The 24,737-nt window shown below is 34.5% G+C and overlaps 1 protein-coding gene across 4 annotated transcripts in view; it reads left to right on the forward strand.

Moving 5' to 3' along the window:
- Positions 1–24,737, forward strand: part of AGTPBP1 (ATP/GTP binding carboxypeptidase 1) — a 159,406-nt gene that overhangs the window by 44,894 nt on the left and 89,775 nt on the right. For 3 of the 4 annotated variants that reach the window (XM_046023396.1, XM_046023397.1, XM_046023398.1), the window contains exons 4-11: positions 1,796–1,863; positions 5,242–5,305; positions 5,741–5,887; positions 6,701–6,832; positions 9,082–9,175; positions 16,381–16,418; positions 19,614–19,822; positions 21,838–22,015. In XM_046023396.1, the coding sequence (XP_045879352.1) occupies positions 1,796–1,863; positions 5,242–5,305; positions 5,741–5,887; positions 6,701–6,832; positions 9,082–9,175; positions 16,381–16,418; positions 19,614–19,822; positions 21,838–22,015 (930 nt within the window). The remainder of the gene's footprint in view (positions 1–1,795; positions 1,864–5,241; positions 5,306–5,740; positions 5,888–6,700; positions 6,833–9,081; positions 9,176–16,380; positions 16,419–19,613; positions 19,823–21,837; positions 22,016–24,737) is intronic. The other variant, XM_046023400.1, reaches the window with a different exon arrangement.

The raw sequence follows: 24,737 nt of genomic DNA on the forward strand, positions 1-24,737 counted from the left end.
TTTACAAAGTTCATTATCTGGATCCAAGATGATGCATGATAACAGAGATTGTTGTTTTAAAGAAAAATATTTCTTTCTTTCTTTTTTGTTTGTTTGTTTTAAAGATTTTATTTATTTATTTGACAGACAGAGATCACAGGTAGGCAGAGAGGCAGGCAGAGAGAGGAAGGGAAGCAGGCTCCTTGCTGAACAGAGAGCCCCATGCGGGGCACAATCCCAGGACCCTGGGGTGACAACCCGAGCGGAAGGCAGAGGCTTTAATCCACTGAGTCACCCAGGCACCCCTAAAGAAAAATATTTCTAATTCCTGTTTTTATTTTGTAGGTAGTTACTGATAGTTGTCATAAATAATATGATCCTGTTACTTCTCTGTAGCACATTTGTCCCTTTCTTTAATAATTTCTAATTTAGAATAACCTGCTTTTCAGGTAGATATCAGACTAATGAGTTTTTTTCTGAGATTTTGTGACTCCTTTTCTGTATCTTATATACTTCATGTTCTTGTGAAATTTTAAATGTGTAATTTGTATGTGTCAAAACTATACCCGTATGGGTTTTTGTTCGTTCCTAATGGAAGTTGAACAGGATTTGGTCTGGGCAGAAGTGTGATGTTCTAAAGGCCTAGCCTGACTTTCCTCCACCTCCCCTTATCAGGGCTTCAGGGCTCATTCTAATCTTAGACTGCTTGATTATCTCTATGTAAAACAGATTTGGTACTGTCAGTCTCTTGAACTTTACTGTGTAATATGTGCTGTATTGAGAATAGGTTATTTGTGTTCTGTTTTTAAAATCTCAAAATGTGAAAGGAATGGCATTGTCATTCTCTTTCTGGCACTAATATCCAGGTGTGAAACAGTTGGAGAGGGTTAACAAGTCTCTTGTGTAACAGTCCTGCCTAAAAGAATGATTCCTGTGGGTCTTTTAGAAATACATGATATCAATGAAGGACCGCAAGCTTTGGGTTCAGAAACACCTGGGTCACCTGGTTTCTTTCACTTCCTTGCTCAGTGACTTTGTGCAGGTTTCTTCTCCTTTCTGAACTCAAACTCCTGGTCTATCAAAAGAGTGATTTTTCCCCTGAAGGGTTAAAGTGAGTCATAAATGAGGTAATAAAGGTCAAGTACATATAATTTGTATGTGATCTACCTAAATGTTGGCCTGTGATCTACCTTTCTTGTCTTGTTAATCGAAGGAAAAGAATAGTGGAGAAATGCTAGAAACCTTTAAATAGGATAAAAATTTATACTGGTCCCCTCCCCACTCCCTCAGATAAAAGGGATTATTTGTGTGATCTGGTCTCCAGATTCTTGCAGAAGTAGCAAGTTTTGTTTATTCCTTAGTTTTGTTTATTTTTGTGTAATTCAGAATTTTAAAATAGTATTAATTCAGTAAAAATATTTGAAAATGGTACTAAATTTTTGTTTTTACCAATATTGATGAAATGTTTTCTAGTTCTAGTTGTAAAGATAATAAAGAGGCCTGCCATTATCACCTTCTACCTCACCTCCAATTCTGAAACTCATACTCTGTTGTTGATTTTAAGATTGTAGATGGATTGACAGGGATTCATCTAATTCATGACAGGAGATGTTATTAAATGCAAGGAAGAGCTTATAAACTGAGATCTGGAAGTTCCCACCTGATAGAATTAGCAGCATCAGAGGGAGAAACATCTAAGAACCAATTTAGAATGTTTACTAAACTAATTGAGTCATGTTGATTCTACATTAGCTGTAGAATAAAAGTATATGTAATTTTTTCTTGTTTTAGAAGAAAACTTTTTTATACCTTTCAGAAAAGACAAGGAGAGAAATGACAGCCAAAGGTTCTACAGGAATGGAAGTTCTGCTGTCAACCTTAGAGGTAAATCATGGACAAGTTTTAATTATGTAACTATTAATACCAACAAGTAGAAGAAAAAAATGTATATACAAAGTACAAAATTTTTATCCTAGAGGTAAAGCAAATGAATGGAAATTTTATGTTTTTAATTATCACTTGAAACGGTGGCAGAAACATTCTGATATATATTAGGTAAACCTTTAAGTGTATTACCTTATGATTATAATGTTAACCATATTTTTAATTTTAACATACCACTTGGTAATAAAAAATAAAGCATTAGCTGGAAATAAATCTTTAGTCTAAAATAAATGATTGATATTGGAAATTCTCATTTATTGTATTATTTTAGGTGATACATATTTGTGATTTAGTTTACTACATGTATTGGTTGAATAACTATATTATGTTGGTAACAATTAAATTTCTATCCCAGTGTGAAGTTTTTGGGTGGATCAGAAGGATATATTTAGAATCAGAATTTTGAATTTTATTCAGTGCTATCTTAAAAACAGGGAGTATGTTGTATACCTTAAGAGCACGTAGTATTATATGTCGAATTATATCTCAATAGAACTGGGGAAAAAAAAGAACAGAGTTGAATTCATATTTTTTGATAGGAATTACTTCCTGTTAAAAATGGTACAAGATGTCATTTTCCCCTAAATTGATCTGTCAGTTTAACATAATCTCAGTAAAAACACAAAAATTCTAAAGTCCACTGGGAAAATAATAAGCAAGAGTAGAAAGAACATTTCTGAAAAAGAAGAGAGAAAGGACTAGCTGCACCAAATATCAGAGAACATTGTAAAACTTTAGTAATTCAGATGGGTTAGAAATTGTATGTGAGTAATAGACATAAGTGTAGCAGAATGGAAAGTCCAAAAATAAACCAAGATCACGGGGCTACTTATTTATTTATTTATGTATTTATATTGTGTTATGTTCGTCACTGTACAGTACATCATTATTTTTTGATGTAGTGTTCCAAGATTCATTGTTTAAAAATAACACTAGTGCTCCATGCAATACATGCCCTCCTTAATACCCACCACCAAGCTCACCCATCCCCCTCCCACCCCCTCCCCTCTAAAATCCTCAGTTTGTTTCTGAGTCCAGTCTCTCATGGTTCGTCTTTCCCTTGAATTTCCCTCCCTTCACTTTTCCTTTTCTTCTCCTGATGTCTTCCATGTTATTCCTTATGCTCCACAAGTAAGTGAAACCATAAGATAATTGACTTTATCTGCTTGACTTATTTCACTCAGCATAATCTCCTCCACTCCCATCTATGTTGATGCAAGAGTTCAGTATTCATCCTTTCTGATGGCTGAATAATATTCCATTCTATATATGGACCACATCTTCTTTATCCATTCGTCTGTTGAAGGGCATCTCGGCATAGGGCAATTTAAAACCACTTAAGAAAGGTAGCATTTCAGATAAGTGAGGAGTAGAGGGATTATTTACTAGGGGAGCTGGGACAGATGGTAGCCACTTAGAAAAGAATAGTGGATTGTTACTTCCTATACCAAAGTAAATTCCATATCAGTAGCAAAGATTTAAGCATGGAAAATAAAATCATAATACTAGAGGAAGTAATGGGAGAAATTTTTAAATAATCTTAAAATAGGAAAGGCTTTTTTAATACAAACGACCCAGGAGCTCTAAAGGAAAAGATTTTTAAATTCAACTATGTTAACAAAAGTACATGAGGAAAAAAACACCATAGACACTTGGCAAACTGAGGAAAAATGTTTCAAATTGTATAATTTTTTGACATATAAAGAACTTTTACAAATCAGTAAGGAAAAATTAAATCAATAGACTTTGATTTAAATGTATAGACATTATAGACAGTTCCCAGGAAAAGAAATGCAAATGGCACTTGAGATTGAACACCATTCATTTGTTTGTTTTTTGCTCTATTACAATTTATTGAGGCCAGCAGGGGTGGGAGGCAGTGAATTATATATGGGAATCTTGTCTGGGTAAGGCCTAGAGATAACAGTGCAACAACTTCCATTCAGGTTCCAATCTGAGCTCAGTCACATGGCCCAAATCTAATTACTGAAGGGCTAGAAAATGTCCTTTGGCTGTGTACCCAGGAAGAAGATGAGATCTGTTTGCCAAACACAAGCAATATTTTGCCACAGTCCTCTCTTCTCTTTAACACATGTCTGTCCTTCTCATTCTTCCAAATTCCTCACTAGTGAGTTGGTGGTCTATGTAATACCCCAAATGCTGAGACAAGGGTTTTTGGTTAATGCATAATCCTCTAACTGGTCTAGATATGGCTTTTTGGTTCCATTAGTCTATAAGTTCAAATGGTGAAGCAGAGACAACATTCACTCCCTTTTGGAAGGGCAAAGAATAAGGGTCCCATGCCAGTTTACCGAAACACAGCACTTCTCAAATTCCTCTGTATAAAGATTTAAAATTCCTTTACTTTGGAGACGAAGCAGTTCCTTAAATAGGCCATAATTCTGCTTTCTCTGGTTTTCTTATCCAGGCATTGCTTTTAATAAAAGAGATGTAACCAAAGTACAGTGTTTAAACATTTTCTCTTTTAGATTGGTTATCCAGACTTTAGGACATAGTTACACTTCTGCGTTGTTGGTGGGAGTGTAAATTACTCCATGAAGAGCAATTTAGTAAATATTCAGCGAAGTAAATGCCCATATTCTTTGACTCAGAAGTTCTAGGAATTTATCCTATATGGAGATGTACTTGATTCTGTATAAACATGTTAATTTCTTGTTGCAGTTTTTTAGTAGCAAATGATTAAAAAAATTAAATATTCCACTGGTAGGTAACTGGTTTCATAAACAATGGCATAGCCATATGGTTGTCCTTTAAAAAGAGTGAAGAAATGGTTTATTGATATATAAAAATATCAATGTATTAAATAGTATCCATAGGGCAATACTATTTGGAGAAATTAATCTGTATATACACACATATTTACATGGATTTCTTTCCTGTGTGCACATTATTTTTGGCTGGATATGCAAGCAACTGATAATGCCATTGCCTTCTGAGAGGGGACCTAGGTGACTGAGTAGTCACCATATATACATTGTTGTGCCTTTTACATTTTGATTAATTCATTTGGGTTATGTAATTGGTAGAAGATGGTGAATTCAAATGAAAAGTTAATTCTTCTTGTAATAATGTTGATACTAAGAAAACAATAGCTCAGATGACTTGTAGACATTCTCAGGGGCAAGAAGAAGCTACTGAAGTGTTAAGTGAGAATAGTGCAAGCCCAAATACCTTTGTGCTTAGGGAAGTTGGAAGGGTCATTTGTAAAAATATAGGTAGTTCACAACAGGATCAGAAAAGGTTTGGGAATCATAGATTTACAATGGTTTAATACAGCAAATAAACTATTTATTTCAGAACACGAAAGATCTTCAAACTACACTTAATATCTTAAGCATTCTTGTTGAGCTGGTGTCAGCTGGTAAGTTTTTGTTTCCTTTGGTCTAATTTCTGTTTGTAAACAGTGATCAACAATGTATCATGTGTACTTTATTTGGAACTTTCTGATACTCCTATAGAGGCTATTCTGAGTATCAGAATTTGGAAACCAAAATGTCATACTCTTATTTTTGCTTTATTTTTGATTTGAGGGGTCTTCCAATATCCCTCAAACCACCCCAAAACCCATTTTCAGAGCCTTGAATGTAGAATTTTGACATCACTTGTATTTACCCTTGTTGCTGTGTTCTAACTAAAATACTAAATGAGATAAAAGAAAATTTGATTTTGAGGTGTTTGATTTCAGAAGTCATCATTTGAAATATTTCTTGAATGCTACAAGTTGTTATATCTAGTATGCTATGGGAAGATTTGCTGTTTAAGCCATTAAAAACAATTTTTTTTTTTTTTTTTTTAGGTGGAGGCCGAAGAGCAAGTTTTTTGGTCACCAAAGGTGGTTCACAAATATTGTTGCAGTTACTCATGAATGCCAGCAAGGAATCTCCCCCGAATGAGGAGTTGATGGTGCAGATTCATTCTATTCTCGCAAAGATTGGACCTAAAGGTAAGGCTTGCACTTGTGTGTTTATCATAGAACCATTTGTGACATTGATTCTTTGCCTTGAAACTTGGTAAATTTTGAAAATCTAAAATAGTACTGTTTTTCTTGGTCCTAGTCATGGACTGCTTTTTACAGTCAACTGGTGACCTGAAAAAATTGAGGATTCTAAATTCATGAGGAATTCTGTTGCATAGATTGGAAAAAAGGGAGAAAAATGTCAGAATCACAAGTGTGTCTCAGTGTGTATGTGTTTGCATGTGTATGTGTGCAAAGGATACATATTACACGGATATGGTTGAAGCTGGAAGGAGGAAGTATGGATGGGAATGCTTTGAGGAACATGTAGGTAAAATGTGTTCGCTTTTCATTAGTACTCATATTGGTGTTGCACACTCTCAGTGCTTAAAAAGCTTATGATCTAGTCAGACCAAAAGAGATATAAAAATTTTTAGGACTGATTATTATAATAGTAAGACATGCAAAATGTTAAAAAACAGAAATTGAGAAAACACGGGATTTGAAACAAGGAGAAAGTTGATTTAGATTAGGTTAACAGAGAAAGGCATCCTTGGGATAGAACCCAAGTTCAGTTTATAGTTGTCTAGCTACACAGATTAAAATGATTCTTAAGCTCTTACAATAGTGATTATTTAGGAGTTCTCCCAGTGCTTTTGTGGCATACATATGAGGTAAATTTTGAAGTGTTTGGTTAAAATGCTTATTCTAAAAAGTGTGTATACAGTTTATGACATTTCATTTCATTTCATTCAAAAGCTATACATGAATAAATTGTGTTTGTTCATTCTTTTTAAACAGACAAAAAATTTGGAGTGAAAGCTAGAATTAATGGAGCTCTTACTATAACCCTGAATTTGGTCAAACAGAATTTGCAGAATCATCGCTTGGTTTTGCCTTGTCTTCAGCTTTTACGAGTATATTCTGCCAACTGTAAGTATTTTAGAGCATCTTTCAGTTAACTCAGTGTTGTCAGCTTACACAAAATGAAAATGTAGAAGTACCTGAACTCCTTAAATCTCTAAAAATTGTAGACAAGAAGAGAATATGTTATATGACCCTTTGTAACTCCTAATCCCACCACCATGAAAGTAATGTGGGTAAGAAGGTGAGTTGACAAAGTCTTGAGAATTCTCATTTCCTGCAGTTTTAAAAGCTTGTAGTGAAGGGAATGAGTAGACAGTCTATGGAAAGATGTGGAAGAATTGGAGGGTATTGGCAGCTGGAAAAACTGCTGAGCCTGTTTGGATTTTCCCAGATGAGAGGAAAGCTGAGAAGGAAGGCATGTGGAAGATTAGTCACCTGGAGCTAATTATTTTCAACCATCAATAGGGAAGTAGCAGAACAGAAAAATGAATAGTATAGCATCCTCCGAGGAAGCTGGAGAGAAGAGAGATCACAGAGAGTTTCCCAGCGCAGATACACACTGTCTCTAATATTAGGTCCCAAACCTAGGAGGTATGGATTTTCTTTCTATTCCCTGACTACAGGATTAGGGTGGTTAACAAAACACCTGAAATTGAAATTGTGGGGAGTACATGATAGTGCAGAATAATGGCATTCAAAGCAGTAGAGATGGGGGTGTATATGTGTGTGTGTATAAAATTTTGTGTATGTCTATGATTATTTATATTTATACTTTGACCGTATGGCTGAAGGTGAGCTCATAGGAAAATAGCTTTGACCACTTAAATAATTAACACTTACGTAATTAAAAAGATAGAAGGAAGTGAATGAATTGGATATCTAACCAAAGAAGTTAGGAAGGGAGCAGTAAACACAAGGAAAACAGAGAAATGTAGAGGAAAAAAGAATACATTAGGGAAAAAACTCCAGTTGATTTAAGAAGTGAAATGATTGGATTAAAAATAAAATAATACTGTAATAGCAATATAATGGGACAGATGGTAGCTATGTTTGTGGTGAATATGGCATAATGTATAAACTTGTCAAATCACTAAGTTGCACACCTGAAACTAATGTAACATTTGTATGTCAACTATACTCAGATAAAATTAAAAACTAAAACAGATAAACCATTGAATACCCCAATTAAGGAAAAAGGAAGACCGCGGAGAGATAAAATTAGAAAGGATAATGGAAAAATAGATACTGAGGAAATTAAAATCATACAAGACTTTAGCTGACATTTTTGGCGGCATCTTACTGAATTTACCATTAGAAGGCTAGTAAATGTTTTATCTATGACATTTAAAATATATTTGTTCAGAGTTGAAAATGTTAGGCACATTTTTCTGGTTAGGTAATTGTTTGCATATTCTGTGTCAAACTCTACAGTTGTTAGAGTTTTCTTATTCCCTATTACAGCTGCTTTAGCCGGGGTCCTCGTCACCCTTCAGCTGGAGCACAGCCTGCAACCATGTCTCTCAAATCTGTCTTCCCCACAGTGCTGTGACTTCTGACCTGTGTATTAAAATGCTTGTCTGATTGGTCCGTCCTTTAGGGCAATAACATGTAGTTGAAAGAATGAACAACTTCTAGGGCTCTGTAATTTGTTTACCTTCTTTTCCCACCTCATCTTCTTGTTGATTAGCTTTTCTCTGGTACTGTATGTTTTAATATGTAACTTTATACCCATGGTGTTCACTGACTCTGTTGTGTTTGCTGTGTTATCCCTGTCTCCAGAGACATTTCCTTACAGCAACCCCTGTCCTAGCTAGCTCCTCTTCATTGGTACAGAGTGAGCCCAGGCATCGGTTTCTTCAGAGATACCTTCAGTTTCATTATGGACTTGGGGCTCCATACTGGTGTAACCTAAATAGACTGCAGCTCTTAATCTGTTTCTAAAGTAACTTAGTAATTATTTGTTTATTTTTGTCACTCTCTTCTAGACTGTGTTCTCTGAGGGCCCACACTGTTAGTTTTTGTCTTTGAATATCCATTACCTGGTATTTAAATTATTGAAGAAATAAATAGAGCATCTTAAAACTCTTACTTTAAAATAGTAACATTTTGTTGTTTTATATAACTGCAAGGTAGTAAATAAAGCCAAAACAAAAAACAATAGTCTTCCCTTCAAGTGATTGGCTAAGGTTGTCTTTATGAGTGACTTGGGTCTGTTAAAGAATTTGTGTATGTTTTCAGCTCTATAGCACCAAGAGTACACATTTCTACTTGTTGAGGTTTTAAAATCATTTTGCATCCTTTCCTCTGCCTCCTAGCTGTGAATTCAGTATCCTTAGGGAAAAATGGAGTTGTGGAGCTGCTGTTTAAAATCATTGGACCATTTAGTAAGAAGAATTCGGGTCTCATGAAGTGAGTAAATACTTTGGGTATAAATAGAGGTGTATTTTTTCTGGGCCTCATCATCTTATCTGTGCAACCAACAGGTTGAATTGTATTATATCTAGGGTCCTTTCTTCATTCTTAAATATTGATTTTTGTTATGGTAAAGATTTTCTTCAATAGAAAGTTTAATCTTCAGGGGTGTATCAAAATTAGAAACCTTTAAATTTGTTGACTATAGTATTTTGGAAATTTAGATGTCTAACATTCCTAGATAATATAAGAGGAAAATGATCATTGACAGAGTAACATTCATTCAGAAGCATTTATTGAATGCCTACTATATTCCCTACCCAGGTTTGCAATCTTTTAATGACGGCATCCTTCATTCGCACAATTATCTGAATGTATTTTAAATTTATACATTTCTTTTTTGTCAAAATAATGTCATTCTTTGTCTTTTTTCTTACTTTAAATTATGTATATATATTATAAGGTATACATATTTATTTCTTGGTAGATCTTTCAGCCTTAGAAAATGCAGCAATTTCCAGTTATTTGGTTATATTTAATATTTTTTTAAACCATATTAGAAGTCATTTTTTAAGAAAATATTTTATTGTGGAATTATTCAAAGATACCTGGAGTTTATATTATATTAGGCTGAAATTATTTTGAATTAGGTTTATTAATCACTTACTTGAAATTAGTAGTTATTAACATTCTGCCACTTTCGTTTCATTTATTTCCCCTTTATGCTTTTATTTTTGCTGAGGTATTTTAAAGCAAACCCAGATGTCATTCTCATATATGAATTTCTGTAAAAAAAAAATCCAAGATGTTTTATAATTTTTCCCCCTGAATACTTCAGTAGAATACTATTAGTATTCTACTAAATAGCAACTTAAAAAATAACCATAATACTAAAATCATACTCAGCCAAATTATTAATTTTCTCCCATTGTCTCAAAGTGCCCTTTTATAATGAGTTTGTTTGAATCAGAATCCAAGCAAGGTGAACACATTATTCCTCATCACATTTAGGAAATTTCCAAACCTACACAAAAATAGACTAGAATAATTACAGACCTACACAAAACTGGAAGAGAACTGATGTACCCACCACCCAGTTTCAGCAGTAACCAACCTTGTGCCATTTTGATCTCCATTTTCCCTTCCCTGTCCTTCTTTTTTTTTTTTTTTTTTTGGTGGGGTATTTCGAAGCAAATATTAGCTATTACATTTGTTCTGTGAATTTTTTTTTTAAGATTTTATTTATTTATTTGACAGACTGAGATCACAAGCAGGCAAAGAGGCCCGCAGAGAGAGAGAGAGAGAGGAGAGAGAGAGAGAGACAGAGAGAGAGAGGGAGAAGCAGGCTCCCCGCTGAGCAGAGAGCCGGATATGGGTCTCGATCCCAGGACCCCGGTATCATGACCTGAGCTGAAGGCAGAGGCTTTAACCCACTGAGCCGTCCAGGCGCCCCTGTTCTGTGAATTCTTTAGTATGGTCACTATCAGACACAACTTTTTTCTTTTACTGTTTCTGGACTGTTGTTTCTTTGTCCAGCAATATTAATAATCCCTTAATATCATCCCTTAATATTTTCTGGCTAAGAAATGTCTTCTTTACAGTTGGCTTGTTCCAGTCAAGATCCAAATAAGATCTGTACATTTTATTTGATTGCTATATATTGAAATCTTAAAAAATCTTTAAAAATCAATAACAGTTCCTCTATTTTTGGATTCTGTTTTATTTATTTGTTGAGGACTTAGGTGATGTCTTGTAGATTGTCCCAGCATTTTTGATTAAGATGACTGTATCCTGGGGTCCTTTAACATGTAGGTATATCCCTCCAACTTCCTGTAGGCTGATAGATCTGGAGGCTTGATTAGATTTGGGTTCCTTTTTTTTCTGGTCACAAATATTTCATCCGTGGTGCTAGTACTCTGTTTTGCACCACTTAATATCACTGGCTTGAGGTGATCCCTCCACTTCTCAACTAATAAGTTAGCAGTATTTCATGACATCGTCTAGATCCATATTTCTTTAGGGGCTGCAAAATAGTGACTTTTCTAATTTTCTCATTCTTTCAATTTCTTTTAGTTGTGACTTGTGTGGAAGAACTCACATCAACTCTTTGGTTAAATTTACAAATAAGTTCAGAACTTTTCCAGTCTTTTCACTCTTTTTGAAATAAAGATCAGGGTAAAAAAAAAAAAGTCAAATATTTTAGCTTATATCCTTCTTGAAAATGGGAGCTTATTTGCACATACATTTATTCACGAAATATTACTTGGTGGGATGTCTTAACTTCTTACTTATGTAAAGATCATACATAATTCTGGAATTCTGATGAAATGTAACGAAACAAAAAGTGATTATATCACAATTAAGTAAAACCAACTTACAGAATTGGTGTAGTGTAGTGAGTGAGCTCTGGAGATAGGGAGACCTGGTTTTGCATGTTAGTTCTGTCGTTTACTGGCTCCAGGATACATGGTACGCTACCTAACTTATGCCCTGGTTTCATGTCTATAAATAATAGTATTAGCCCCTACAGCAGAAGGTTTATGTTAGGTTCTAATGAGATGATTCTTCTAATTAACACAATGCCTATGAATGCAATGTAATCAGTTTAAGTAAGTAATGTAGTAATGTGGATGTGAATTAATTCTAGTTAGGACTAAGTGTATAGTCAATATTTTTAAATTTATATACCATTTCTCCCCTTGACCTGTAAAGTACTTCTTTTCCCCTTTTTATTTATTTATTTCTTTTTCAGCGTAACAGTATTCATTCTTTTTGCACAACACCCAGTGCTCCATGCAAAACGTGCCCTCCCCATCACCCACCACCTGTTCCCCCAACCTCCCACCCCTGACCCTTCAAAACCCTCAGGTTGTTTTTCAGAGTCCATAGTCTCTTATGGTTCGCCTGTAAAGTACTTCTTAATTTGTTTTTTATCTAGTGGTTATGATCTCATTCTTAAGGTCTATATTAGCCTATTCTAACCAGTTACCAAATCTAGTATAATGTTCCTGGGAGAAACACAACATTTCACAAGTGTCATTATAATATACAGTACAGGGATATATCCAAAATTAGGCAGAAATTAATGGGTCTAAGCTCCTGAGAAAATAGAGCTATCTAAATTATCCCTTCACTCCTTCCTGTATTTATATTTAAAAAAGAAAATTTTTTTCTTTGTTTTTACTTTAAAAAGAATAAAAGATTCATTGATCAAACATCTGTATCTTGCTCTCTATCATTTTTAATGATCTTAGGGTCTCTCCCTTAATTAAAAAAATCTCGACATCTGGAACACTCTTCTTGCTCTTTTTCCTCCCCTAAAACAATGCCCTGTGCTTAGTGGAATAAGATTAGGGTTATTATTTATCTTTGGAGGGTGATGCTGCCCTTGAAGATGTCCTTTCCTTTCCAGTTTAGGTTTTGGATTTAAACACTGTTAATCCAGATGGAGGGAACCCAGGAAGTAATGGGTTCTTCTTGAATGTCCCCATAAGGATTGACACCTCCTCCCCTCCAATTTAAAGGAGATACAGTTTTCATGAGTACCTGGAGCTGAAGCTCTTCTTCCTTCTCTGCTCCTAAACGAATAAGCCACAGCGTGCTTTTTAACCAGTTGTTGGTTGTATTATTCTGTGTGGGACATAGGAAGATTGGAAGAATATATGAGGAAGTATAAAATAGTGGAACTGAAAATTAACATAATACAGACTGTGCTTTTTGATAAATTTGTTATTCTAAAATTCTTCTGTACTTTTTATAAATATGTCCTGGCTTATAAGTGTCAGAGAATTTTAGAAATTTTTTTGTACTGAAGTTTTAAAAAATATATTTTATTTTATTATTTTTTAAAAAGATTTTATTTATTTGTCAGAGAGAGAGCGCGTGCGCACAAGCAGGCAGAGTGGCAGAGGCGGAGAGAGAAGCAGGCTCCCTGCTGAGCAAGGAGCTAGATGCGGGACTCGATTCTAAGACCCAGGGAACATGACCTGAGCCGAAGGCAGTGGCTTAACCCACTGAGCCACTCAGGCGTCCCTAAAAATACATTTTAAATAACATTTTAGCAAAAATACCAAGTGGCTTAGCACCAAACTTTGTAATTTCTTTTTTTTTTTTTTTTAAGATTTTATTTATTCATTTGACAGAGCACACTAGCAGGGGGAGCTGCGGCCTAAGCACACTAGGCAGAGGGAGAGGGAGAAATAGGCTCCTTGCCAAGCAGGGAGCCCGGGCTGGGGCTTGATCCCAGGAGTCTGGGATCACAACCTGAGCCAAGGCAGACACCCAACCGACTGAGCCACCCAGATGCCCCTTCATAATTTCTTTTAATCTTGTGCAGCTGTGAAACAAGCATGATGAGCTTTGGAGTCAGAAAGAACTGGGTTCACATCCTAGTTTTGCCAGTGTTAAAGAATAACTATCAACCCAAAAGCATGTAGTTAACATGTAGATTAGAAGCTGTCAGAAGCACTTTTATTTGGTTCAAATGTATTTTAAACTGCTATCAACCAGGGAGAAAGACTATTTCTAAAAGTACTCTAAGATACTTAAAATTTTGAATACAGTCTTAACTGTAGGTGGGAAAATCCTGTAAATTCATTGCAGTTGATTGCATCCAAGTGATTGTATTTGTTTCCTAGAGCTATCATAACAAAGTACCTAGTACAAATTCGGTGGCTTAGAATTATAGAAATGTATTGTCTTGCAGTTCTGGAGGCTGGAGGTCCAAAGTTATCCTGTCAGCAGAGCCAGTGCTCCTTCTGGAACCTTTATGGAGAATCCTTCCTTGCTTCTTTCTGGCTGGTGGTTTGCTGGCAATCTCTGGTGTTTGTTGGCTTGGAGCTGCAGCATTTCAACCTCCGCCTCTATGCTCACATGAGGTTCTCTCCTTGTGTGTCTGTCTTCATATATTCTCCTCTTCTTATAAGGGCACCACCAGTCATAATGGATTAATGACCATCTATTCCAGTATGACCTAATTTTAACTAATTACATCAACAGTGACCCTCTTTCCAAATAAGGTCACATTCTGAGGTACTGGGGGTTAAGACTTCAACCTCTCTTTGGCAGAGACTGATATTTCTGATTTTGAAAGTTTCCTTTGCAACAGGAGACTTATTATTCTTTTTCCATAGCATCTCATTTTTATGGGACCGTAGGCATATTGTATTCTGAACTCTTTGGTTTCTTTATCCATAAAATGTGCCCTTTCTATGGACCGGGATTGTTTTAAGAATTAAAGCAGGGGGAAAAAAAGAATTAAACTAGAAATTTCACTCAGGGATACCTGGGTGACTCAGTCGGTTAAGTGTCTGCCTTCAGCTTCAGTAATGGTCCCCGGATCCTGGAATCAAGTACCGCATTGAACTCCCTGCTCAGCAGGGAGCCTGCTTCTCCCTCTGCCTGCCACCCCGCTGCTTGTATTTTCTCTCTCTTTCTCTGACTAATAAATAAAAATCTTTATAAAAAAATAAACTAGAAAACCCATATGTAAGCTATCTGTAACAATTTCTGGCATTTATCAGATCTTGCTTCTTTTCTCTTTCTTATTTTGTATTGCTGTTTCACTTGGAAGATCCCTTTAGTTCTGTGTTTAATTTTGATCAATTTCAAAGCCATCCTTATGCTGGTAGTTGTATAATCTTAGGTACATTTTAGTGCATAATTGTAAGGTTTTGGCAACTTTCTTACTGATAATTTAGTGCCATGAAAATTCAGTATGTAATTTCATAGTTTTCAGTTCCTTTTCACTCATTACAAGAACTTCACATTGTTTTGAGAAAGTTCCAGTTTTGAATTTGTAATGTTTTTTAAAGCATATACTTCTGTTTTTCTTTTTATGACTGTTAAATTAAGGTTTGTATAATTGCTTTATTAGTGTCAGTAAACCAAAACATAGCTGTTAATGACTTGTTCTAGAGGGTAGTATTAATGAGCATTTATTATAAATGAGCACTTACTCTGTGCCTAATTCTAGACAGTCATTACAAGTTTTACTGTGAACCAGCATCCATCTTCAGTCTTCTGGTCAACTGTGCTCTTTGCCGTTACACACTGTCATGCTGTGTCTCCAAACACACTAGTGTGTGCAGCTTTTACTTCATTGTTTTGTTTTTGTTTTAATTTCTTGAGCAGCTTTTTCATAGGTGTGTATATTTTATCACATTATCTAGTTTGTAAAATTGTTTGTGGAAGAGATAAGTTTTCTAATTTTATTCCAATGAAGAACTTGCTACAGTTAGTGTCTAGTAGGCATTCAACAAATGCTTAATGATGAGTGACATGCTTACATTTGACAAAGTGCGTATTTTTATGCAAATTATAGTTGTTGAAATCTCGGTAACAGGTACTGTAGTCTGTAGCCTTAGATTTTTAAATTTTTAACGTTACTGAAATTAAGATTTTTAAAGTTACTGAAATTAAGTGCCTTTTCCTCAGTAACTTACTTTTTTTTAAATGTTTGAATTATAGATTTTCCACAGTGATGTTTTGTACATTTTTAAAGCTAAGTAATGGCAGTTGATTTCACCGTGCATATTGTGTATTTATGTTCAATGAAAATATAAGTACTTTTAAGTTTCTGGGTGATTCCTTGTCCTCTAATGGGCAGTAAGATTTTTTTAGATATTAATTGGGTTCATTATTCTCTTTGGTGCCTTATGGTTGAAAAATGTTAAGGGCTCCTACTTCTCCCCAAACGTCCTAGTTCCAAAATATTTTACATTTGCTATCACCTTGAATATTAGGATTATTGCTTGATAGAGCTAAAATTCTTTAAAGTTAGATAGCTATGAGTATCTGTAGAATTTTGTAGTTAGGAATTTTATGTTAAAACTTGTTTTTGTTTTAATATTTTGTAAATCAGGGCCTCTGATTCTTAATACTGTTATTTTGTGAATTCGATCAGGGTCAGATACAAGTACAATAATTGTTTCTATATATCTAATCTATATAAGTACTTAAACAGTGTTTTTTATTTTTCCTTAAAAATTTTTTTTTGATGCTTGCCTGTTAAAATTTCAGTCTTCCTCATACCCAATTTTAACCTGAAAGGAGAGATGCATCAGAAAAACACCATATGTAATTGACTTTAACAGGAATGACTTTTGGATTAGATAATAATTATCTGAAAAGACTGTATGAATTTACTATTGTAGATTAATTTTACTAGTTTTGTTGTTGTTTGTGTTTTCTCATGTTGACAGGGTTGCTTTAGACACTCTTGCTGCATTGCTAAAATCAAGTAAGTTTTTAAATACTAGAAATACTAGATACTATTTTTCCGAGTATTCTGTCTACTATGTTAAAGAAACTGGAAATGTAGATTTAGTCTGTAGTTACAAAGCTAGCTTGTTATAATTAATGTCAAAGTTGATTCTGTCTTTTCATATGGTTGATTGATATACATCATAGCTAGTGTCCTTTACGTTTATTGAGCTATAGTAGAGTACATTTATGTAATTTATTCTATATTGACTTTTTATAAGTTCAGTATATAAATATAAAGTCCTGTTAATAGAGACAAGTAACATGTAAATCTTATGTAAGTATCATCCTTTTAAAAATGAAGTTAACAAAAAAAAAATGAAGTTAACATGATATTGGGGATATTTACTATGAAGAATATTGTGAACAACTACTGTATATTGAACACACATGATTTTCATTTGAAAACCTCTTATTAGAAGTTTTATTTCTATCAAGTTCAAGTTTCAAGCATTAAAAATGACTGCAAATTTATAATTTACTAAGTTCATTTAAAAACTAAAGGAACTGTTTTATCTTCAGAATTGAAGCATTGGAGTAAATGTGTCTTTTGATATGATTCCCTCGGAGAGTAATTTATTTGTTTTATATGTTCTTTCTCTCCAGGGTATTCAGTATCTGTGGTTTAAATATTAACTTTTGTTAGCACTTCCATTCTCATTGGTTGATTAAATTAACATCTTAACCACAGTAATATATAGACCCAAGGATATGATGGCTTTCAATGTTATTTTTCCCCAAAACTGTCTATCAAGGGTGAGAACAACTTGCCCTTAAATTTGAATGACCAGAATTGTTCATTTGAATAGTAGCAAATGATTAATTGGTTGAAAATCTGGTATTTGGTAAAGTAATGATTTATTACACATATTAAACTTAAAAAGTCATCTTAGGTATTAGTATTCTATACCGGAGTATATAAAATTCAGTTAAGAGTTTTATCTTTGAAATGAAATGTGTGGGACTCAATTAGATGAGCCATGTAGTTTTATTTTCATGTATGATGTGATAAACTTCAGACCAAGATCAGAGAATAATACTTGGATTAATTTTAAAAAAAGATGTTTGTAGCCTGGCTTTATTGTGCCCTGACTTTGCGGTTCAAATCATCATTTAAAGATTAATTTTTAAATTAATATAGGCATATATTTTTGATTTAGAGTAGATTAAAATAGCTATTACAATCGAAGTTACTAATTTTCAGAATCACTGATGACAAAATCACTGATTCTAAGTTAGTAAAAACTAAAACCCTCATAAATTTCAACTGTATATAGAAATTGGATAATCTGGTATCTTGTGTTTTAAGTCATAATTTTCCTTTCACTCCCTCCTCCTTCAAAGGAGGATGGTGGAAAAACATACCTGTTTTACTTCATTAGGTAAAAAAAGTAACTGACCAGTAGGATGAGTCTAGTTTATATCAGGTATGTTTTCTTAGGGCACATGGCACTAAACAGAATAAAAATTTAATAATGAAAGATAATGTTTAGTAGCACTTGCATATTTTTAAGTGCACTGGGGCATTTTGGAACATTGGAACATTTGGAACATTCTCCAAAATTTGGAGCATTTGGAACATTTTCATTCATTGATTTTTTTTTTTTTTTTAACTGCTTTCTGGGAGGGGGCAGTTGCTTACTTTAAAAGGATAAACAAGAGGAAAAAAACGAAAGGCTAAATGATGCCACCAAAATAACCCTGAGCGAGTGTAAAGTAAAGAACCTGTGTACGCACACAGTGCAGAGGGATAGGCAGCTTAAGGGCCAACGCTAGAGTATAGATGAGATGTCGCAGTCTAAAGGGGAACCTGAGTTGTCTTTTAACGGAGAGGGAAGAAGAGACATAGGCTGATAGTTTTAGGTGTCCTGAACACAGGAATAAAAACCCCTTCACTAAACTTTTTAGCTGTGCTCAGTTGCAGATTGCTCTGTTCAGCATCTCTTCATTTAGCACCTGTGTTTGAGTTATGGGCAAGTTTCTTATTTGATCTTTAATAAGAACTTAAATATTTCACATAAACACCATGTAAGCTCATAGTGTCTTTTAAGAAAATCATAGTCACAACTAGTAAACTAAAGGCTTATATGCTCCAGGTGGTGTAAACGAAGTGTATATTCCTTTAAAATACAGGAAACTGCTGTTAGTCAGAACTATTGACCAGATTGTATACATAGACCCAGCCTTGGCCCTGTAGCTCTTGAAGACACAGAAGAGCTTTTAAAGCTTTTACATAAGAAAGCCCCTCTTCCCACCCTGTGAATTTCTTCCAGCTCCCTGAAGTCAGAACAGGGTTTCTGAAAGAGCATTAATAGTTTGTTAATCTCAACATCTTTATGTTTTAGGTACATATTAGCAATTTGGAAGCTGTAGTAATTCTCCCAGGTAACTAAAAGTAGCAGAGCCTTACCTTACAGTTACGTTATCTTGGTGCTTATGCCATGAGCCAGGGTAAACTTAGGTTAAGGAGAGTTGGAATTTCTTTGTAACTAAACAAGCTTGCATGGATTGGTATTCCCCATTAGTTTGTGTTCCTATCATTGGCCCACCAGTGTTATACTGAGGGGCTCAGGATGTTGCTGTGATAGAATTTCCCTACGTCCATTTTAGTGAAATCTCCCCTTTTGGTTAATAATCTAAAATATTAACACTTTAATAAAACAGATCAGGTTTGTGGATTTCTGTTAATTCTACCCCAGTAAAACCAACCATTTACAAAAGAAACCTCTTTAATAGTTTTTATTGCATTACATAATTAATGACCAGAAAACAGTAAAGTGGTTCTTACATTTCATTTACTGAAAGTTTTATAACTATTTTTAACTTAGTGTTATTATGGCATGGATATTTATATAATTGTGGGGGTAATCAAAGCATTTGGTTTCAGTGGAAATATATACAGTTTGTGATGGAAGCTATAGTCAATAGAGTTAATTTCAGTGGAAACAAGGTTTATAATAGAAGTTACAATGATGATAATGTAGTTTGCCATCTGGGACTTCATTTATTTTGTTAGAGGAAAAAATATTTAAATATGTGGCTGCTATATATATTTTTTTGAAAAAAATGGTAAGAACTCATTACAGTATTGTGATAATTTTAATTTAATTTAGTCTACCATTTTTCTCTTGTCATTTAAAAAATGTTCTTTCTCAATTTTCTTTTGTTAAAGAAACAAACGCCAGAAGAGCTGTAGACAGAGGATATGTCCAAGTCCTTTTAACAATTTATGTAGATTGGCACCGCCATGATAACCGGCATAGAAACATGCTCATTCGGAAAGGAATTTTACAGAGTTTAAAAAGTGTTACAAACATCAAGTTGGGAAGAAAAGCATTTATAGATGCCAACGGCATGAAAATTCTGTATAACACTTCACAAGTGAGTTTTTAATTTTCTTCCTCTTATTGTGGTTATGTGTTAATGATATTATTTGGTTCTTAAGAAAACTTAGTATTTCTTATAAATACTCAAAAAAGTATGATAAATATATTTAAGAAAAAAATCTGAAAACCAAAAGGCTTAATAAACCTTTCTCACGTGACCTCATCAGACTGAGTTGGAGAAAGGGCCCTGTGCATATCTCTGCAATATGAGATTTTAGATGAAAGGAGGATGTATAAATCCAACCAGTGGGCAGGAGGGGTATCTGTATAGCCATGTTTTCTAAGATGTGCAGTTGGCTGTACTCAGTTTTGCATGTTCCCCTCATAAGATATTTATGGGTCCTTTACAACTGCAGTGTAATGCAGTTCTCTGGTTTGGGAGCGTTGTCAGGGTCTTTCTTCTGGATAGAGCATTTTTACACGGAGAAGGTACAAGAGTGAAACCTGGAGTTAGGAATTTTAGTTCTGCTGGCTATCTTAATTGTAAACCTTCTTAACAGTATCTTTAGCAAGAAGACTGTCAGCCCTGGGCAAATGGGGATGTTAAAATGCAACCGTTTTGTTTTTAGAAGGTTAAAATTATTAGAAGGAAATCTGTCTTTTTAAAATTGCAGCCACTCATCTTGGTTGTGCCCTCCTGGTCTTACACAAAACAGTGTCTTTTTACATGGCAGTAGTTAAGGTACCAGTAAACACAATTGATGTTTACCCTAAGCTTTTTCTTTTCTAGATCAATCATATGCACTTGTTTTTACTATTCCTAATGTAGGCAGTCATGGATAATTGATATATCAGGAAGAGTTGGGTGACCTTGTTTATGCCACTCAACATTTCTGAGCCTTAGTTTCTCATCTATTCTGACAGGTCAGATGTGAAAGTTTGTATTAAAATTTTATGGGATATGAAAATGCTATCTACATGCCAGTTGTCGATAATAATAAAAATTATAGCGTTGTATGTTACAGGTTCAAATCCCCTATCTATTAGCCCTTGTCAAGATTGGATACCAGGACAGCGTATTAAACTCTTAGCACTTAAAATCTTGGTAATCAGACTATTTTTTATAAGTTGAAGAGTCAGCTTATTAAAGGTGCTATTGTATGATAACTGATACAGTTCTGAGAAAAGCTCAGCCAGTGCACATTCCTTATTTCTTATTCCTTTCTTACTGTCTTTTTTACTTAATGTTTTTTTTCTTTTTCCCTTAAATTAAAAAGAAATTTTATTTTGTGCCCTAGGCTTGCAAACTGCCTTGTAGGTCACTCATAGATACTACTTAGCATAGTCGTCTCCCCTTATCTGTGGAGAATATGGTCCAAGATCCCTTGGATCTTAGATGCCTGAAGCCTTGGATGGTACTTTGCCTATATATACAATGTGTGTTTTCTTAAACATACATATCTGTGATCAAGTTTGATTTATTAATGAGGCCCAGTAACAGATTAACAACTAACAGTAAAACAGAACAACTGTAACAGTATACTGTCATGAAAGTTAAGTGAATGTGGTCCTTCTCTCCCAAAATATCTTATTGTACTGTACTCATCCTTACAATGATGATGTGAGATGATAAAATGCCTCTGTGATGAGATGCAGTGAGGTGAAATGCTGTAGGTATGTTGTGTTGTAGCATTAGGGCTAGTATTGACCTGAGGTCAGAAGGAAGATCATCAGGGCTGGGCCACGGTTGACCATGGGTAACTGAAACCAGGGATAAAGCAGGACTCATAGACTTTGGTGATTTTGGGGGCCAAAGATGGTGCTGTTTTCTGCTTACAGTATTTTAGGAAGAGTATTATTAAATTTGCCATATGAAGTTCTTACTTATGAAGAGATACCTCTGAATAACCAGAGCTATTTTATAATCATGTATGTTAAAATAGAGGTTTTTGTGGTATTTGTCTCTTGAAAATTATTGATGTATTACTTTATGAAGTAACGTAAAGTTGATTCAGTTATTCACCAAAGGCATAATATCTTTTTTCTTTTTTTATTTTTCTTAAAAAACAGGAATGTTTGGCAGTCAGGACCCTTGATCCCCTTGTCAACACTTCTAGTTTGATAATGAGGAAGTGTTTTCCTAAAAATCGCCTGCCACTCCCAACGATTAAAAGTTCTTTCCATTTCCAGCTGCCAGTTATTCCTGTGACTGGGCCTGTGGCCCAGCTCTACAGTTTACCCCCCGAAGGTAAGACTGTATGTTTACTGCTGGCTTTCAGTGGTCTTGGAATTGTGTGTCTGTCGACCTTTTTTTCTCATTTCTAGTTCCTCAGCAAAAGAAGACACATTAATAAACACAATAAACTTTCACATTATATTTTAGTTAACTATTTCTTCAAATATAAGAAATTGAGATCTGATAATTAAGGGCAATAATGTAGAATGTGTTATATTTATGTAAATTTGAATTTGAAAAAATTTAAGCACTACATAGGAACATTATTTCAGAGTTTACGTAAATTTTCAAAGGATAAGAGTGTAAACATTAAATATTTAGGTAATTATATTTGGGCTTACATTTCTAACTTTCTGGTGAACTTCATTTTTTTTCAAGTTAAGAATACCTAATCACCAAAAATATGATTTTTTAAAAAAATCTTATTGACTGGAGCAGGGAAGTGCAGAGCCTAGAGATTGATGCAGGGCTCAATCTTAGGACCTTGAGATCACGACCTAAGCCAAAACCAGGAGTCGGTGGCTTAACTGTTTTTGCCACCCAGGTGCCCCTACACTCATTTTTTTATTATAAAATAATTCATCTCTCTTCATAGAGTTTCTGCATATTCCCATGAAATTTCTGTGGTAAGAAAGAACTTAACAGATGACTCACTGATTAAAAAATTGAAAAGAGAAGGTAATATGTACTTTAAGAAGCATAAAAAAATACTAGTCCAAATTAACAGAGTAATTTCTATCTACTAGTAATAAATAGTTCAGCTGTTTAAATAATACTTAAAAATTTTACAATTTCTATTATCAGGATTAGTTTCCTTATGTAAATTCATAGTTCTCCTAACAAAAAGGTTTGATATTAGTGCATATGGTTCACAGCAGTGTTTTCTAATGATTCAGAATTTGCATATAAATATGCACAGTATTATAATGCTTGGGAAAAGGGAAGGTGAAAATAGAAAAACAACTACCAATATTTTTCTTTTTTTTTAATTGTTTAATTTTTTATTATTATGTTCAATTAGCCAGCATATAGTACGTCATTAGTTTTTGATGTAGTGTTCAACAATTCATTAGTTGCATATAATACCCAGTGCTCATCACCTCATGTGCCCTCCTTAATACCAATCACCTGGTTATCCCATTCCCCCACCCTCCTCCCTCTGCAACCCTCAGTTGGGTTCACAGAGTCCAGAGTCTCTCAGGGTTTGTCTCCCTCCCTGATTTCTTCCCATTTAATTTTCCCTCCCTTTCCCTGTTGTTTTCTGTGCTATTCCTTATGTTTCACGTATGAATGACACTGTATGATAATTGTCTTTCTCTGCTTGACTTATTTCACTTAGCATAATCTCCCCCAATTCCATCCATGTCAGTGCAAATGGTGGGTATTCATCCTTTCTGATGGCTGAGTCATATTCCATTGTATATATGAACCACATCTTCTTTATCCATTCATCTGTTGAAGGACATCTTGGCTCCTTCCAAAGTTTGTCTGTCGGGGACATTGCTGCTGTGAACATTGGGCTGCATGTGCCCCTTCCTTTCACTATGTCTGTATCTTTGCGGTAAATCCCTAGTAGTGTCTTGGGGAACCTCCATACTGTTTTCCAGAGTGGATGTACCACCTTGCATTCCCACTAACAGTGTAAGAGGGTTCAGATACTTCTCCAAAGAAAACATACAAACGGCTAACAGACACATGAAAAAATGTTCAACATCGCTAGCCATCAGAGAAATACAAATCAAAACCACAATGAGATACCACCTTACGCCAGTAGAATGGCAAAAATTAACAACACAGGAAACCAAAATATTATGGTTTATGCTTAACAAAACTTGCATGTGACTTACCTAAATAAAAATAATGAAATTATCAGAAGTTGGCTGTTTGCTATTTCAGTACAATATTGGGAACATAGTAAAAGAAGTAAGAGTTGAAATTTTAGTATGGGGAAAAGTAGAATTTTGGGGGGTAAGATCTAGTTAAACGGAAAAGAGAATATAGTCTAGACTATTATTACAATTTCTTAAGCATTTTCTCATCTGTTGATAAATTTTTTGCAATAAAAATGGAAGGTTTTTTATATTTCTCTTTAAAAGGTAATTACTTGAAATAAGTGATGTAAGAGAATTTTCAGGTAATTATAATTAGTTTTATTATCCTTGATATAGCTTTATTAGTGGTATATATCACAGAGTTCACTGTTATGATTTTATTTTAAAAATATTTTATTATTAAAGTACACCTTTAGTCTATGTAAAATACCAAAATGGATTATTCCGAAACTTCCTTTAAAGGGTGTAAAAAGTCTACAACTCAGTTTGGAACTTGAGTAAGATAGTGAAGTGAAAACTGTGGTCTCGTTTCTCTTTTCCATTGATATAAAATTACCCACAGACTCTAAAAATAGGGGAAAGTCTGTACCAGAAGTGAGAACAAGGTAAAAGAAGCATTCTCATGAACCACACATAGAACATGCAACGTATGTGGTGTAGATATGGATGTATTGAAGAGCATCATTGCTCTGCTCTCCCTTCTTGAATGCAGTTATGTCTGTCTCCAAGTTGAGGCACCAGTAGCACCTAAGTCGGATAGACAGTCAGGGAGCAGTTGGATTCCCTTTCTCTCCTGTATCTCAGTGTAGGATTATGGGGGTTTAACTGGTGGTTTTAACTGGTAGAAAGCCAGCGAGACTTCTGTATGATACAGCCGGTGGTAATACTGGGAAGGAGATAGG

Source organism: Meles meles, chromosome 11 (assembly GCF_922984935.1).
Source record: "Meles meles chromosome 11, mMelMel3.1 paternal haplotype, whole genome shotgun sequence".
NCBI classification, from domain to species: domain Eukaryota; kingdom Metazoa; phylum Chordata; class Mammalia; order Carnivora; family Mustelidae; genus Meles; species Meles meles.